At 39.2% G+C, this 17,305-nt stretch overlaps 1 protein-coding gene across 3 annotated transcripts in view; it reads left to right on the top strand.

The window, feature by feature from the left end:
- Nucleotides 1–602: 602 nt before the first annotated feature.
- PIK3CG (phosphatidylinositol-4,5-bisphosphate 3-kinase catalytic subunit gamma) overlaps nucleotides 603–17,305 on the top strand; it is a 32,509-nt gene continuing 15,806 nt past the window's right edge. Inside the window, exons 1-5 of one of the 3 annotated variants that reach the window (XM_066318668.1) lie at nucleotides 603–747; nucleotides 6,443–8,458; nucleotides 12,593–12,658; nucleotides 12,763–12,988; nucleotides 15,241–15,344. In XM_066318668.1, coding sequence (XP_066174765.1) covers nucleotides 6,455–8,458; nucleotides 12,593–12,658; nucleotides 12,763–12,988; nucleotides 15,241–15,344 — 2,400 coding nt within the window. In that variant the 5' untranslated portion in view covers nucleotides 603–747; nucleotides 6,443–6,454. Of the gene's footprint in view, nucleotides 748–5,086; nucleotides 5,267–5,971; nucleotides 8,459–12,592; nucleotides 12,659–12,762; nucleotides 12,989–15,240; nucleotides 15,345–17,305 lie in introns of those variants that run through there. The other 2 variants (XM_066318669.1, XM_066318667.1) reach the window with 2 other exon arrangements.

Here is a 17,305-nt window from a genome sequence, read left to right as displayed (position 1 = left end):
AGACTGCCCCATCTGGAGATAGAAAAATAGTAGAAAAACAGTTAACACAGCAAATTCAAACACGAAAGTAGCTGGAGGGGAGGGAGGAAGAAAACCACCAAACTGAGTAAGAGGAATAAGACAAGTAAGATGCTCAGTCTGTAGGAGAAGACAATAAATCAGGCATCATGAAAATATTTCCTAAGCAGAAGACCACAAGGCTGGAGTAGGTTGCCATCTCTAGGGGTTTGTAGGGCCGTTTAGACGAACTAATTTGTCCCTGCCCTGAGGTGTGGGGTTGAAGCAGCCGTTGAGCTGTCAGGGCTGGCCGGGCAGGCAGGGATCGCTGGAGTGTCGTGGGCAAGCGGGCTGTGGGACCCTGGGCAAGGAACACCTCAGGAAGCTGCGTCCAGGGAGGTTTCGCTGCCTGTGCCGACACCAGGACGCGTCCTGCGTGCCTTGTGCTGGCGACTGAGGCTGACGGCGGCTGCGGTGCTTTCACCCCCCGAGAGGCTCTGTACGCGCCGCGGCCGATGGCCGGGGCCCGGTGCCCGAGGCCGCGGCGGGGCCGGGCGGGGCGGGGAGGCCGCGCAGCCGGTTCCCTTTTTGCCCGCCGTGTGATTGGCAGCGGCTCCGGAGCTGCCTCTGCCGCCGGCTATGGAGCCTCCCCGCCGGCCCCTGGCCCGAGCCGCTTCCTGCTGAGGGAAACACCTGTCCGGAGCCGGGGCCGGGGCCGGAGCCGGGGCCGGGGCCGGGGCCGCCGCTGCGGTGAGTAGCTCCGTGCCGGGGGCAGCGGGGGTCGCGGCGGATCCCCCCGGGGCGGCGCTGCCCTCGGCCCGGGCTCGCAGGCGGAGGCGCGGCCCCGCCGGCCTCGGGCGGACCCGCCCCGGCCCCGAGCCCGCCGCAGGGCGCCCCCGGCCCCGGCAGCGCCGGCGGGGCGAGCTCGCCTGCCCGCGGGCGGCGCCGGCCGCCATCTCTGGGCCCGGGCGCTGGGCCGGGGGCGGGAGGGAAGGAGGGAGGGAAGGAAGGAAGGAGGCAGCCCCGGCCGCGCTGCTCCTTCGTCTCCGGGGCCCCTTCCTGCAGCGGCCGCGGCCGCTGTGCGGTCCCCGCCGCCCGGCACTGCGGAGCCCCGGGCTGCCCGCTCCCCGCGGCCTTGGTCCCGCCTCACGGCATGGCCCCAGCAGCGCTCAACGGGTTTGATGCCAAAGCCGCCCAGGAGGCTGCTGGAACGTTCAGTGAAACAATGCGGTAGACAGTTCTCTCGAGTGTTAAGATCAGTGAGTCAGCTCTGCTACAGCACGGCTTTTAAACAATAAGTAACTGTTTCCTCGTCCAACAAATTTCTTGTGTCTATCTGATACACGTAGACCAGGCAACCTTTCCACACCACAATCCCTCTGAAATAATAGCTGAGGGCGTTCGGGAGTTGCTTGCTGGTGTAGATTAGATCACACAGTTAATCGGTTTTGGAAAACCGGGCTTAAATTGACAGGACAGGCAGTGTCTAAATAGCGAGTGTGTCCCGGCAGGAACAATAGCAACCATACCTGGAATTTAAAACTCTCTGAAGTGTTGATTCCAAGGTGGATTACTTCGAGATTACTACTAGATCACTTGTGCAACCCCAGGTAACTAAAGCTTGGCCGGAATTCTTACGTAAATTTTCAGAACCAGCTAGAAGTTTTTGTTTGTTCCAGGAGCCTCAGATAGACAACTCATATAGAAACTAAAGGAGGTGAGGCCAGGGCATCGTGAAAATGCTACAGCTGTGATAACAGTCTGATTGACTCCCCAACCTCCCGACCGAGCTGTATCTCCTGTTTCACATACTTTTGATAAGAAATGTGACTGCATTGCCTGTGAAGTAACTTGCTAATGGGAACCTGCACTGATTTATTTCCCATGAGAGCTAGTAGTTGCTAGAAGATCTGACAAAGAAACTGAGCAGAGTTTTAGATATTTTGTTGTTGTATTCGTGCCTGAAATGTTAGTGCTGTATCTTATCTGGGAAGTTCAGCACTGGCTCACTGCAGGTGCAGGGAAGATGTACTCCTGTCCAGCAAGTGAGAAGTCATCTCCTGCTACTCAACAGTGCGGGCAATTTGATGTAGTATGCTGCTTGGAAAACTTTGATTCTTGTCATGGTGGTTTTGGGTTTTTTTAAATTTATCTTTCATATGAACTTTGTCTAAAACTGTGAATGTAAACTTTAGTGTTCTATTTACATAATTGCATGCAGGAGGTAGTTCTTACTCTGGTAGAGAGTGCTTATTTTCTTGAAAGTTAAGTTGTCTGGGAAGGAGATCACACTAAAGTGAAAAGAATAATTTTAAATAATGTTTTTACATGATGGATTGAAACAGAAGCAGGAGGTAGTATAGAATAAGCATGATAGTAACTGGTAGAATTCTAACATAGTCTTAACAGAGCAATCAAGATTAACAGCTATCCTAAATATTTTGTAGCCAAATAAGTAATACCACATTGTCTTTTTAAAGCACCTTTCAGCCGGTTTTTTCCAAATAATTTAATGACTTTACTCATTAGTGTATCTCCTAATCCTGCTGTGAATCATGTTATAGTCTCAGTTATGCTTAACTGTGCTGGCTCCATTCCCTTTCCTTCTCTTTCCTCACTGCCCAGCCGCTCCTTCGAGTGTTGAGTCAGATAAAGGAGCTGATCCAGCTGAAAATTAACCAGATTTTTTTGCTGGTTTTGTTATGGTCAGATTGCTGACCTGAGTGATGAGATAGGAACCCAACTGGAGACAAAGGCAAGGCTGGTTGCTTGTCTTAGTTACCTTTTACAGGCCCATCTTTTCCTTCTCCATTGGACTCCATCAGGATTTTTGGACCAGTGTAGGACAGTTCTTGTAATATAGGGATATTCAGGGTTGATGAGGCTCATTAGAATTAGAAATAAGACAGAGTGATTTTTTTTTTTCCTGTTTTTGGGATGCATTTGCAGTAGAGCTATTGAAATGTCAATACTGTAAGTAAAGTGTAGGCATGACAAAGGAACTTAACGTGAAATTAATTTTCATTATAAACATAGAAGTTTTGAGATTCATGTGCATGAGGAAATATGTGTTTTTACCAACACATGGATTAGCAGGAAGTGGATACAGTTTGGTGTCACCATAAGAATGGGTCGTTGCAGAGACATGAGAGACAACTGTCGCTCCAAGAACTGCCTTCTGAAGCTGGGGAAAAGCGGGCAGAACTGGAGATGGAGGTTGAATTGGGCTGAGCTTGACATGACTGTCACAGCCCAAACGAATGCAGGAGAAAAGACAGCCTTCTATGGGCAAGGCAGCTACAGAAGTGCCACACATTTTGTGTTGTATTGATGCAATTTGTGGGGGAATGTCTGAACCCAAAAAAGTATTGCTCTACCTGCCTTTATAAGTGGATGAGAGTGTGAAACAATTGCATTTCCTGAGAAATGTGCAGGTTAGTTCTCTGCTGCATGAGGGAGAGATGCTGCCTTTGCTTGTCTTGATGGTCTTGATCTATGAGTAGTGGCAGAAGAGCTATTTGTATGTATGTGTGTTTGAAGAATTAATCCTTAGGTGCATGACTCGTAGGAATGGGCTGAGGACATTTTAAACCAAGAAGCTTTCCCAGATCTGCAGAACCCAATGAAACTGAAATGAGTCCAGGTTTACTTGATGGGGCATCACAATGACTTATAGAGGAAGAACTCTGCAAAAAATCTACATTGCTTGTTTGCATAAAAAAAACCCTTAATGATAGTTGCTTATGTCTAAATGAAGAGAAATAAATTATTTCATTGTATTTAAGAACTGAGATGAGAGAGGAATGTGGTGTGTAGTGCTGAGATGCCACAAAGGCTGTGGCTGATGCATGGTGACAGGCTGCATATGGGTGGAGGATGAGTTTTGGAAATTTCTGGGCCAAGATGGGTAAATTTCATGTCAGCAACAAAATGTTCAGGGTAACTTCACCACTACTTTGAGATAATTCAAATACTGGCTTTAAAAGATAGAGAGATCTGGGACAGAATGTGTTTCCCCCAAACTGACTTCTTGAGAAAAATAACCTCTAAAAAGAAAATATCTTAGCTGACAAGCAGAGTGATGCTCAGAGAGAAGAGGTGTGTCAGTGGTGGAGGGTATTTTCTGATTTTTAATCTTGGCATGTTGGAGGCAGGTAAGAGACTGTCAGATTTTTATTTTCCAATACAGAGGGAAGGGTTATTTTTCACATTTTTATAAAAAATGTGTTTTATGAATAGGAAGCATGCATATAAAAAAAGGCACTTCACTGTTTGTAGACAACTTTTCATTTCTTTCATATTTTTTACCTTCAAGAGTCATCATTTTTGCATGATACCTACCGCTGTAGGATTTGTATTCCTTGTTGTGCTTCAAAAGATCAGTATTTCACTGGAAAAGTCATAAGGAAAAAGGATGAAATTAGAGAGTTTTATGTCTTTTCTTTCTGTTTTATACATGTTTTCCCTAATGTTGGTTTTTTTTTTTTCCTGTGGGGATAATTTTTTTAGTAAAAGAACAGCACCTCAGGTTGTAGTTAACCACAACAGTTAGGGTTGAAAGTCTATGGTTTGATTTCTTCCTGAATCTAAAGTCACCATTTCTAGTGGATTTCACTGCATGTTTGAATAAATAAATGAGTTTAAGATATTTGAGGTAAGGTTGCCCAGTAGTTCTGCTGCTGAGGTTACCATGCAAGATCCTTGGCATATACAATCTCTATGAGATGCCTGTATGGAGACTGGCTTAAAAATCTCTAGTAAATTTAAGTTGGGAGTCCTTAAATGGCTATCACCATGCAAATAAAAATAATGAAACATTGCCTATTTTTAATCGTCTTTTATCTACTGTTTGTATTTAACTGTTTTGTGAGGTAATCTCTCAAAAATATATTTGGTTTAAATACCTTATTTGAATTAATTAAATTTATTGCCCAGATTATTCTTTGCTATTTTTAAAAGGCTCTAAACATGTCTTCAATATGTGTGTGTTCAATTGATGTACTGTTGGTGTATTTTTACTGTTGTAACAGGAAAAGCATTCTGACTTCTTTTAAAATGAGCAATCATATGTATAATCAACTTGGTTAAAACTTCCTTCCTGGTAAGTGCAGCACTTCCTTTGCATCTGGATATGAGAGTGAGCAAGAAAAGCAGAACAGTTTAAACAAAGAAATTTTTTGTGTGAATGATCTTCCCTTAAAAATATAGGAACAGCAAAAATTAAACAAATGAATCATCTTCAGCAATTCAGCCTTTGTTTTATAAGCAGGTAATATTTCCTTGTACTTTATCAATTATAGAGGTGGTGTGTCTGTGGTCACTGCTTTCTGGAACTCAGGAGAAGAATTTTAGTTAGTGTGCTATGTTGTTTGAGTTTAATCTTTTCTATTTTTATCTGCTTCTTTTATTGTCTGCTAAGGAATCGTTACAGTGGCTTTACTTTCCTCCAGCAGTTAAAAGATTTTATGTGTAGAAAGTGTTGCTTGGAAAAGAAGTTCAGCATGTTGCTTTAACTTGACTTGGGCGAGTGCACTCGATCTGCACTGAGTAATTTCCATTTTAACATTGGTCAATGGAGATTAATTGAGCAACAGTATTTTTTGTTTACTAAATGCTGATAAGGTAGGCTACTCGTGTTTGTTATTGTTTTACTGGGTTTTAGGTGTGATTTGATGTATAGGGTAATAAATCAGCATCAGCTTGGGAGATTTTTCTTCTGTAACAAACTAATAGTTCATATTGGTAGTGTGTACTTTGAAAATGGATGTATATTATCAGTCTGGTGAATTGATTTATTTAAAAGAAGCACATCTAAGGACACTCGCCTTGAATTTAGATGCATGTTAAATATATCTTCAGAAACAGTCCCTGACTTTTGCATCTTAAGGGCTTTTTTTAGGTTGAAGTCCTGATTCCTCATCACTAAAAAGAGAGGCAGAGGAACCTGAGAATAGGCTCATGTCTGTCCAGACTGTAAATAAATTGCTTGTTTTGTTACTTTTTGCTATTCCTGGAGCTCTGTGGGACTGCATTCTATTAATATGCAGGAGTATGTCTTTGGATTTCTATGAAAACCTGCTTCTGTTAACATCAGCAGCATCAAAACAGAGGAGGCAGCAGAGGAATGAGTGCTTGATCAAATAGAAGCAAGAACTAATCAATATGGAGGTTGCATATTCGAACTGCTTCTCCTCAGTAAAATCTGGGCAGGATGTTTAAAACCTCTATTTTAATTACTTAATCACTGGAAAGTTGGTTGGAGGATTTTTAATTTATTTGGTATTGAATTGAATAGATTACATCTGAAGTGGTTTATGTAAATCAAGTATTTGTGACCAGAAATTAGAGGAAGTGGAAGTGTAAAAAATTTGTATGAAAAGTTAAAAAGTAAGAGTAAAGATAAATGTAAATGAGAAAGTAATCAAGTAATTGTATGTTTTGCTAGATTTCTTCTGGCATGGAGCTGGGTGATCATGAACAGCCTGTTGTTATGAGAGAAGAAAACAAACGAAGGAGAAGGAGAATGAAACCTCATTGCACGTCGAGTAGTTTTTCATCAATGGAACTGATATCCATTGAGTTCATTTTACCTACAAGCAATAAACATACTAAAGCACCAGAAATTCTGTTACTCGAAATAGCTGGCAACTGCACGGTTGAGCAAATGAAGGCACAGATTTGGATGCGTGCAATAGAAATGAGTCAAACCACAGACTTCTACCATGCGTTCACCCCAGATCAGTTTATCCTGCAGTACCAGAAGAAAGGGCAGTGGTATGAAATTTATGATAAACATCAAGTATTACAGACATTGGACTGCATACTGTACTGGAAGGTGTTGCAGAAAAAGGTAGGCAAGATCTATGTTGTCCAGAAACAAAAACCATCAGAAGAAGTTCAGGAATTTCAGCGGCAGCTTAACGATTTAATTGGTTATGATGTCACTGATGTCAGCAATGTGCATGATGATGAGCTGGAATTTACCCGGCGCAGATTAGTCACTCCACGAATGATAGAGGTAGCTTGCAGAGATCCTAAATTATATGCAATGCACCCATGGACTACATCTAAGCCACTCCCAGAATATTTATTTAAAAAGATCACTAATAATAACATTTTTATAATCATACATAGAGGAACAACTAGTCAGAAAATTAAAGTGTCAATAGATGAAACTCCAGATATGATTCTCCACAGCTTTTTCACAAAAATGGCAAAGAAAAAGTCTTTGATGGACATTCCTGAAGATCACAGTGAACTGGATTTTGTTCTCAGAGTTTGTGGCAGAGATGAGTACATTACTGGAGAGACACCAATCAAAGATTTTCACTGGATAAGACAGTGCCTTAAGAATGGGGAAGAAATCCACCTTGTCCTTGACAATCCCCCAGACCCGAATGAGGATGAGGTTCAGAAGGAAGAATGGCCCTTGGTGGATGACTGTACAGGAGTTACAGGGTATCATGAACAATTGACAATAGATGGAAAAGATCATGAGAGAGTCTTCACTATCTCTTTGTGGGATTGTAATAGGAAATTTAGAGTGAAAATAATTGGCATTGATATCCCGGTTTTACCAAGAAATACTGATCTTACTGTCTTTGTAGAGGCTAACATTCAACATGGGCAGCAGCTCCTTTCACAGAGAAGAACTTCATCAAAGCCTTTTACTGAGGAGGTTCTGTGGAATATTTGGTTGGAGTTTGATATCAAAATCAAGGATTTGCCTAAAGGAGCACTTCTGAATCTTCAGATATACTGCGGCAAAGCACAGGGACCATCTGCAAAGACAAACCTTCAGTCACATGAATCCTCCAACTCTGATGCAAAATGTAAAACCCAGCTTCTCTATTATGTAAATCTTCTGTTGATAGATCACCGTTTCTTGCTACGAAGTGGGGAGTATGTGCTCCACATGTGGAAAATTCCAGGTAAGGGGGAAGAACAAGGAAGTATAAATGCAGACAAACTCACATCGGCAACTAACCCTGATAAAGAAAACTCAATGGCTATCTCTATTGTGCTGGACAAATATTGTCACCCAATTGCCTTGCCCAAGCACAGGATATCATCGGACCCCCAGGGGGACAGGACCCGAGCTGAAATGCCCAACCAGCTTCGCAAGCAACTTGAAGAGATCATAGCAACTGACCCACTTAATCCACTTTCTCCTGAGGACAAAGAACTGTTGTGGCACTTTAGATATGAGAGCATAAAGCACCCCAAGGCATATCCTAAGCTGCTTAGCTCTGTGAAATGGGGACAACAAGAAATAGTGGCCAAAACATACCAATTGCTTGCTAAAAAAGAGGCTTGGGATCAGAGCACTTTAGATGTTGGACTCACAATGCAACTTCTGGACTGTAACTTTTCAGACGAAAATGTCCGAGCAATGGCAGTTCAAAAACTGGAAAGTTTAGAAGATGATGATGTTCTTCATTATCTTTTACAGCTGGTGCAGGTAAGGTCTATTTGCATGCCTGAACTCTGCCTTCCAGGAATATATTTGCATTACCCCATAATTTGCATTTTCTCTTTTAGTAGGTCTTGTTAGTATTCCCTGGTTTTGAAGTCTTCAATGTTTAGTCAAGGCAGTGGTAGTAACCAGATTAATGTGAAATACACTTTTCTACTTGTTGTCTTTTGCCTTTGTTGATGTTTTTGTGGTATAATTGCCTTGTGTTTTACAATTTGCATCTTGTGTTTACAGTAGTAAGTTTTTCTGGAAATTTTAATGCCAGCACAGCCATGATGGGAGTAAATTCTAACTCTGCTGTCTGTAACGCTGTTCATATTGGGTTTGAATCACACAGCACTGAAGAGCTGTTGGCTGACCTTACTGATAGTTTAGAAGGAGTATAGATAGAAAGAAAGAAAATGCACATGTTGACATGGAAGAAAAATCTGAGGTTGGGTTTTAGGTCAAGAACATCAGTGTAATTACACAGTATATTGCAGCAACTTCAATCTTGTGCTGTTAAGGGGAGCAAATTTATTTAGAAACTCCCTCCACACCAAAATTTTGGAAATAGCTAAAGAGTTGAAACGACCACATACTATGATTAAGTCCTTCTGGGAACTTGGGTACAAAATTGTGGTTCTAATGGCCAGGGATCACTGCTGTATTGATTTGAAGCACTTTGTGTGCACGTCTGCCAGATCAAACATTGGAAAGGTTTGTATCAGTTACTTGGTTTGGTTGCTTTTCTCTCAACACGATGCCATGAGTTGGTAGTGGCAAAGTCTCCTCTGGCATCTGATGGAAGGTGTAACCTTGTGTTCTTCCTGGTAAGCACAGTCCTGGAGCCAGGTGGGTCTGCAGGCCTCCTACACTTGACAGGGCTCTGTTTTGCATGGAAAGGCTGTCATCCATCAGAGCACGAAATACTTTTTTCAAAGAATCAGAGGACAAAATTCAAATTAAAAAAGAAAAAATTAAAAAAATTAAAAATGAACTGCCGCAGCTGGGGAAGCTGCTTTTTATTTCTGCAGGTTCAGAGAGAACCTTGGAAAATGAAGCTAGTACTTCAGATTTTGCTGCACATTGGTAGTGCTTTCAACAAAACCTTTCTAGCCTTGTCTTTGCTTGTCTGAAGATTAGGCAGAATTTGTGCACTTCTGCATTAACCAAAGGAGTCGCTACGGTTACTTCATTGGGCCTCCCACGTAGCTGCTGCTATATATATGCTTGGCTTGTGAGCTTTTGCTGTCTACGTGTGGCTCAGCAATTTTATTCACTTTTTTTTGCATCTGAATTAGGAGTTTGGGATGATGATTGGTTGCTATCAAAATGCCTGAGAAAATAGGGGAAATACTGGGGTTGTTTCCATTTTTTCTTGAAATTGTTTGTTTTCAGGAATTACAAATATGGTGAGTTTTTAAAAGAATAAACCTTTTTTACAGTTAAATAAAATACTGTAGCATAGAATCATAGTGCCTTAACTTCATTGTGTCATTTTTAGTAAGTGGTATTGTAAGAAATAACGCACTTACCACATCCTTAAAAACTAAAAACATGCTGGATTCCAGCTTTACCTCTCTGCTGCTTTCTTTGTCTTTATTTCTTAGGTAACTGCGGGGCATAAGCTGTCAGCATTCTGCAGTAAAATTTTGATATGACAGTGTATTTAAAATCTACATTTTTCAGAGAATGGATGTTGTCCATTCCTCTGCTCCAGTGGACACATCTCTTCTGCAAATGGTTGTCACTTTCCAAATGCACACCTTTATGAAAGCTCTGTGGTTTATTTCACTCTGCACAGGATATTCCCATTTTATCCTCTGTAGAGTTAGAAATCAAGCATTTCCCCACAAGTTTATTTCAAATAGTAGCAGCCACATCATAAATCAACCTATTGAGCTTCCTGTAATATCTGTTCTTCTCTGTAGAGTTGATAAGCCATGGATTGGATTGCTAAAATGCAACAAAATTCTTTGTAAGATAAATACCAGTGGCTGTACTGCATGTATATGGCAGTAAGTAAAGGCATTCTGCTGAATTGACAGGGAAAAGATACACACAGGGACCTGGTGAAGGGCCAGCAGACTTTTCTAATGCACAGCTTTTGTTGTTGCTGTGCAAAAGTTGGTATTTGACTTTGTGAACGTAAAAGGGCCGGACTTTTAAAAATAACCATCTAACATAGCTCAATAAGGATGGTCATAAAGCATTTCTTAAATAATGTTCAATGTTAAAATATATTTGCAAGTTCAATAAGGAGGTTTTGTTTTGAAGTAATGGTCAGTTGTTTGCCTGTATTTCAGTCTTAACTTGTTTTTCAAGGTTACGTGAACATTAAACATAGTATATATCAGAATGAGTTTTTTTATAGGCTTTCTTGGAAGAAAATACATTTGAATTTTTGTGATAATTACTGCTTATGGGCACCTTACTGAAGTGAAAATTAAATTTTATTAAAACCCCTTCATGCCTCATAATCTCATTACACAAAGGAAAAGGATCTATATATTGTTATATTTGTGAATTCTCATTGTCTCTCCTAAATAAAGAAATGTTGTTTGGGGATATAAAACAGTACTGCAGAGACAGTCAGGACAGGTCTTGCAGAATTATGGTACAGGAGAAGGGCATGTCTGGTGCTTGGCTTTCTTGTCTGTCTCTTAGCCAGCAGCTAGAAAGAACGTGTCTTTGTGACATTTTTATAAGTTGCTTCATTCAGAAAGGTTAACTTGATTTTTTTTCTTTTTTTCATTTGATTGAACCCACAGGACGATTTACATTTCAGAAATCATGTTGATATTTTAACAATAAAATGCAACTGTGTGACACAGTACTTCTGAGAGTTTATAAAACTATGATTTGTTTGATGAATTTAGCAGACCTTTGCTGATGGCTTGGTTGCTTCTTTGCAGGCTGCAGACCGAAGTGATCTTGAAAGAGCCATTATATTCTGTTGAATAACTATTGCTAGAGGTTTGCATACTTTGTTGCTTCTGAAAGCTGAGCATACTACATGCACCCAGCTCTCTGCACATCCCTTTGTTTTCCCTTAATCTCCCTACAGGCTGCTTCCTGGCACTCTATTTCCAGAACCTGAAGCCATTCACCAACCCCCTCAGTCCATGACAGGGATTTCTGTGACTCTGATTCATAGACTGTATGCTTCTTATTTCTCTTTTGTTGCCATGGGATATAAGTGCATACTTTTTTCCACCATTAGTCCGAATACAAACCTTCTATAAGCTTGAATTCCTCAAGCAACATGAAAGAAGCTGCTGGAAAAAAAATTAGTTGAAGTGGAGAAGTTTGGTACTACCCAGAACCTGGAAGTGTGATGGTTTTCTCATTGATCAATTCACTTGATTATTGGGATGGAGAAGAGAGTAACAGAAAAAAAAAAAATCCAATGCTGGCACTTGAAAATAGTTGTTGACTTCCCTCCCTGACCCGACCCTCTTTTTTGGCAGTAGCTTGGAAATATCTGTGGGCTTGGGTGGAGGTTTTGAAAAAAGAAAAAATGTGTCTGGTTTCACAGTAAAAAAAAAAAGCTTTGGTGAAGTCTTCCTCTTAATTGTACTTAATTATTGTAGGGTGTGTATCTGATCTTTTATTCTGTCATTCGTTACAGAAAAAAGGCCAGATAAGTGCTCTGAAAAGCTGCTCCTGTATCCTGCTTTTTTCTGGGGATTCCAGCAGTGCCATGGTGCCAGAGTCTCGAAGCAGTGGATGTTGACCAAAACCAGTATTTCATTACTGAAACATTTTATTGAAGAGCTATTACAAATACATCTGTCAGTAATCATTTCAGGAACTCTCAGTATCAGTCATACTGCAGACTGGTTTCTGATCTTGCTGGTCTTTGCCAAGAATGATGTTGCTTTGTGCATATGTTCAGGTTGGACTCTCTGGTTAGATACTCCATGCCTTGCGTTGTCACATTAATGATAAATCTGGAAAGTACCTGTTGCAAACAAAATGTGTTTGTTGAATCAGACAGAGAAGCCTCAAAAAGACCTGCTTTGTTACACATTTTCTACTCCTGCAGCAGTGTGTTCTCTAGATGTCATTGGTTAGGAGTAAGCAGTGGGATCTTAAATGTGTTAACAACATGTCTTCTATGTTTGCATTACTCAGGCTGTGAAATTTGAGCCATACCATGACAGCGCCTTAGCCAGATTTTTGCTGAAACGTGGTTTGAGGGTAAGTACTTAAAATACAGCCAACTTATGCTGAAGTTGCTGGCATTATTAAAACCCTTTGTCAAGAAATTAATGCTAATTTGTAGTGTTTTTCTTTACCTATAGAACAAAAGAATTGGTCACTTCTTGTTTTGGTTCTTGAGAAGTGAAATTGCCCAGTCCATGCACTACCAACAGAGGTTTGCAGTCATCCTCGAAGCCTACCTTAGGGGCTGTGGAAAAGCAATGCTGCACGATTTCATGAAGCAGGTTCAAGTAATTGAATTGCTGCATAAAGTCACAATGGAGATTAAATCAGTTTCTGCAGAAAAGTATGATGTTACTTCTCAAGGTATTTGCTAACAGCATTTCTTTGTTGTTAATACTGTTTTTTCTCTTCGGGTTTGGAAAACTAGGCAGCAAACTGTACTGTTCTTTAAGAAATAATTGTTCATTGTGGATAAATTGTTGTCAAAGGGCATAATTTTTACTTCCTTTAAAATGTGAGTGTAAGTTAATAATGACTGAGCCAGTAATAGATTTGTTTGCTCATTTCATCTCAAAAGGGGAAGAATATCAATGTTCTAGACGCCCAGTACTTTCCCAGGCTTTGGCTTATCTTGAACTTCATGCCATGCCAGCTGGGAAACAGATAAGTTCTTGTACATTAGCTGAATGCCAGTGCTGAAGACACAAATATCAACTGGAAATTAAAAATGACGTTTGCCAAGAAATAACAGCCTTCCTCTAAACTCTCACTAGAAAATTTTTGGCAGGAAGATTAGGGAGGAGTCCAGTGCAGCCTCTGCTATGCCATGGAAGTAGCTGGTGGATCAGAGGTGAATATGTAGGGCATATATTTGAGAGTCCTGTGAGACAGATGTGGTATTGTTACTTCCAGTTCTTGTAAGCGCTGCTTTGGAAGCCTCAGTAGAGTTATGCCATGCCTCTTCACCTCTGGGTTTTGCCTGCCATTCCCCTTCTTTCCTCCCCCAACTTTCGTAAAAGCTTGTTTATCCTCGTTCCTGTTACTTGCTTGGTGTTGGGAGTAAGTGTGAGAAGACAAATGACAGTATTAAAATTCTAAGAGCTGTAGGGAGATCACCTCTTCCTGCATGTTCAGCCTGGTGTGCTCCAGGCCAGGAAGTCCTTGGATTGGAAAGCTTTTCCACTCTGGCTATGCAGAAGTGACTGTGGTGGTGTTTCTAAAGAGATTTGAAGGAAATATGCATTTATTCTTCAATATATAGTGTAAAATCTGTTGTTACCACATAGTGTGGGTAAAGGGACTTACTGAAGCTCCACATAAAACACTGTTTCTAAACAACTTCCTAAATTTTTCTTAAAATATTCTATAACCTAAATGTATTTAGTCAGAATCCTGTATTTTGGAAAAAAACTATACAACCTTGCAGATGTACATGTCTGTAAGAGCAGTGGATTCCATAATACATTATCTTTGAAGGCTATGTGGGCAAAGAAGAAAAGCTTCAAGAGAAAAATCATATTAACACCCACCAGGTTTTGAAGTTAAAGAATATTTGGATGTAATGTACAGCAGAACACTGAAAGATGACTTATATAATTGACATTTTCACTGAATAAGTCTTCCTGGAACTGTGGAGAGTCCTAATAATGCTATATCTAATGTAATTTATTCTCAGATTATTGAGGACATAATTTTTTTTCTACAGGCACCATCTACTTCTTATATTTTTAGAAATGTATATCCTAAAATTTATTCTGTAGGTTATTGCTACTTTTTGTCCTGCCATTTCTAAGTTCCTCGTTGTTCATATTTTCAGTCTGAATGTTTTGTCCTGTTTCATTTCATTCTATCATGCAGTCTTACCTTATTCTTGTTTATATATATGTTTCTCCAGTGTTTGTGGATTTTCTGTAAAGAACAAATTCCTGCTAGATCCATGCTATTCCAGTAGTAAATATGCTGTCAAACTGTTTCTTTCACTTTTCACTGTAATCTCTTTGCTTATATTTGAAGATCGCAAGTAATAATAAATAAATAAATTCTTAAGGTAATATTACATCATGCATGGGATTAACTGCTTTCATCACCCTCTGAGCTGGATGATTGCTCTCCCAAGAATGTGTCTATGCTGCTCTTTCATTGCTTGAAATGCGTAGCACCTTGTTCTTAAGCCAGATCAACTGGAAAATTGTTTTAGCAAGTGCCTTTACTTTTGTTTTAAAATCTGCTATTCCTAATCTTTTGTAGCTTCAGTTACTTTGCTTACAGTTCTCAAATTACATTACATTACATTACAGTGAGGAGACTTACTGAACAAACAGTAAACTATAACAGTAAACTACAAACAGTAACTTTCCTAGATATTTGTCTAGGAAATCTGTAATTACTTTATAGAAAGCTGGTTCATTATCCAAGTTACTACAATTTAGGTGCTGTTGGGGGACAGGGAGGAATTGTTGGGGGGTTTTTTTGGTTGGTTGGTTGGTTGTTTTTGTGTTATTGTTTGTTTGGGTTTGGGATTTTTGAGGTGTATAATGCTCAACAAGTTTGATTACCTATAACCTTTTTGCCTTCCAGTGTTTGATTTCATTCTGTTTTCTTTCTTGTAATTGCAGTTATTGCACAGCTGAGGCAAAAGCTTGAAAAATTACAGGGCAGCAAACTTCCAGAAAGTTTTAGAGTTCCATATGATCCTGGGCTAAGAGCAGGAGCGCTAGTGGTGAGTATGTTCTAGCTTCATACAAATCTTTCTTTTTTTTCTTTTTTCTTTTTTTTCTTTTTTTTCTTTTTTTTCGTTTTTTTCTTTTTTTTCTTTTTTTGTTTTTATCTTCTTTTTTTTCTTCTTTTTTTTCTTCTGTTTTTCTTCTTTTTTTTCTTCTTGTTTTTCTTCTTTTTCTTTGTTTTTATTTTTTCTTTTTTTTTATTTTTTTTCTTTTTTTTTCTTTTTTTATTTTTTATTTTTTTCTTTTTTTCTTTTTTTCTTTTTTTTTCCCTTTTTTTCTTTTTTTTCCTTTTTTCTTTTTTTCCTTTTTTCTTTTTTCCCTTTTTTCCTTTTTTCCTTTTTTTCTTTTTCCTTTTTTTCTTTTTTCTTTTTTCTTTTTTCTTTTTTCTTTTTTCTTTTTTCTTTTTTCTTTTTTCTTTTTTCTTTTTTCTTTTTTCTTTTTTCTTTTTTCTTTTTTCTTTTTTCTTTTTTCTTATTAATAAATTCAGGTATGTGTCACTTGGTAAAAGGTTTTGCTAATATCTCAAAAGGTCTTGTTTTTGTGTGGATACAATGACATTGCATAGACTGTTTAGGTTTTTGTTCCCAGAGCTATTATTATTTTTCTAAATGTAATGACATGCCCCCATGTACTAAAAAAATTGCAACGACCCATGAAATTCTAATAATGAAATGGCAGTTATTAGTTTTTCCATTAGTGTAATACAAGATTTAACCAGGTAGCTGACTTTTTTTTTTAATTAAATAGCGTATCAAACCTTGTATCTGATTCAGGGACTTGGGATATTCTGTTTCCATTCTTCTAGTAACTTTCTTTGTCTTACCCTGATTCATATCTGTCACTAAGTTTTGTGTCCAGACCTTCATCAAACACAAAATGTCTACCTCAGCTATTTCTGATTTTTCAGTATCTCTATGTTTGTTTTGTTAGAAAACACATTACAATTTTGTTAAAAATACATTAAGAAACACTTAGGTTTTTCTATATTGCTGCCTTCAGTTTTGTGGTGAGATTGCAGTTGTGTATGCTGACTCAGAGTTAAAAAAAGATTCATAGATCAGCAGATGTGCAGTGAGAGGAAATTGGATCATGCATCTGAAATGCAATGTGAGGACTGGGTAAAGAAGCACAGTCAAGATCCTTGGACTTGCTTGATGTGCAGGAAGGACCCTACAAGGAGAAAACTCTTTTATTTTCTCTTAGCTAAGGACAGACAAACCCTCCAATTTAAGGAAGTGCTGAATGCTCAGGCATTGCCTAGATATGGCCGTGTTTCTGGTAAATAAACCTGTGCCTTGAGAGACAGGCTGTAAGCTAGTCTGACTTCAAGCTGAGAGAATTAAACACCTCCCAGGTGAGCATAGCTGAAGCACTGTCAGCACAGAAGCCAATTCTGACATTTCTTATTCAGAAATAATTTGTGACTTCTTCAATGCTATAATGATATTTCTCTTTGTATTTTGTATATTCTCTCTCTCTTTTTTTTTTGTTTTGTTTTGTTTTGTTTTTTGTACAGAAGTCATCACCAGCTTGACAGGAAGTAGGTTTTAAAATAAAGATGTCTCTGGATTTTCTAGTTTTTCTTCACTTAGGAAGTATTCAGTATTCAGTCCTACCAGGACCTTCTTAGATGAACAAAACAATAGGTTTACAAAGGAAGGTAGCTATGTCCAAAAACTGACGGTAGCTTTTCTTTTTCCAAACTGTACGAGTAAAAATGTTTGGTGAAAAAAACTAAGCTTTCATTTCATATTCATTTTAACAAGTACTCTTAGTTCTATAATCTTCAAAATCTAAAATTTTATAAGTCTAAACAAAATATTAAAAGCAAAATCAGAGTTTCTAATAAGTTCAAAGATTTAAAAACTTCTTTCCCGTCTGAAAATAAGGATGGTAAAAACTATTTTGTTTTAAACTACAGTCTCAGAATTTCAGTAGATGAAACATGAATATACTA

The sequence above is a fragment of the Sylvia atricapilla genome, chromosome 5 (assembly GCF_009819655.1).
Source record: "Sylvia atricapilla isolate bSylAtr1 chromosome 5, bSylAtr1.pri, whole genome shotgun sequence".
Lineage (NCBI taxonomy): Eukaryota > Metazoa > Chordata > Aves > Passeriformes > Sylviidae > Sylvia > Sylvia atricapilla.
The sequence above is the reverse complement of the archived record's forward strand: the minus strand, read 5'-3'. Positions and strand labels throughout refer to the sequence as shown.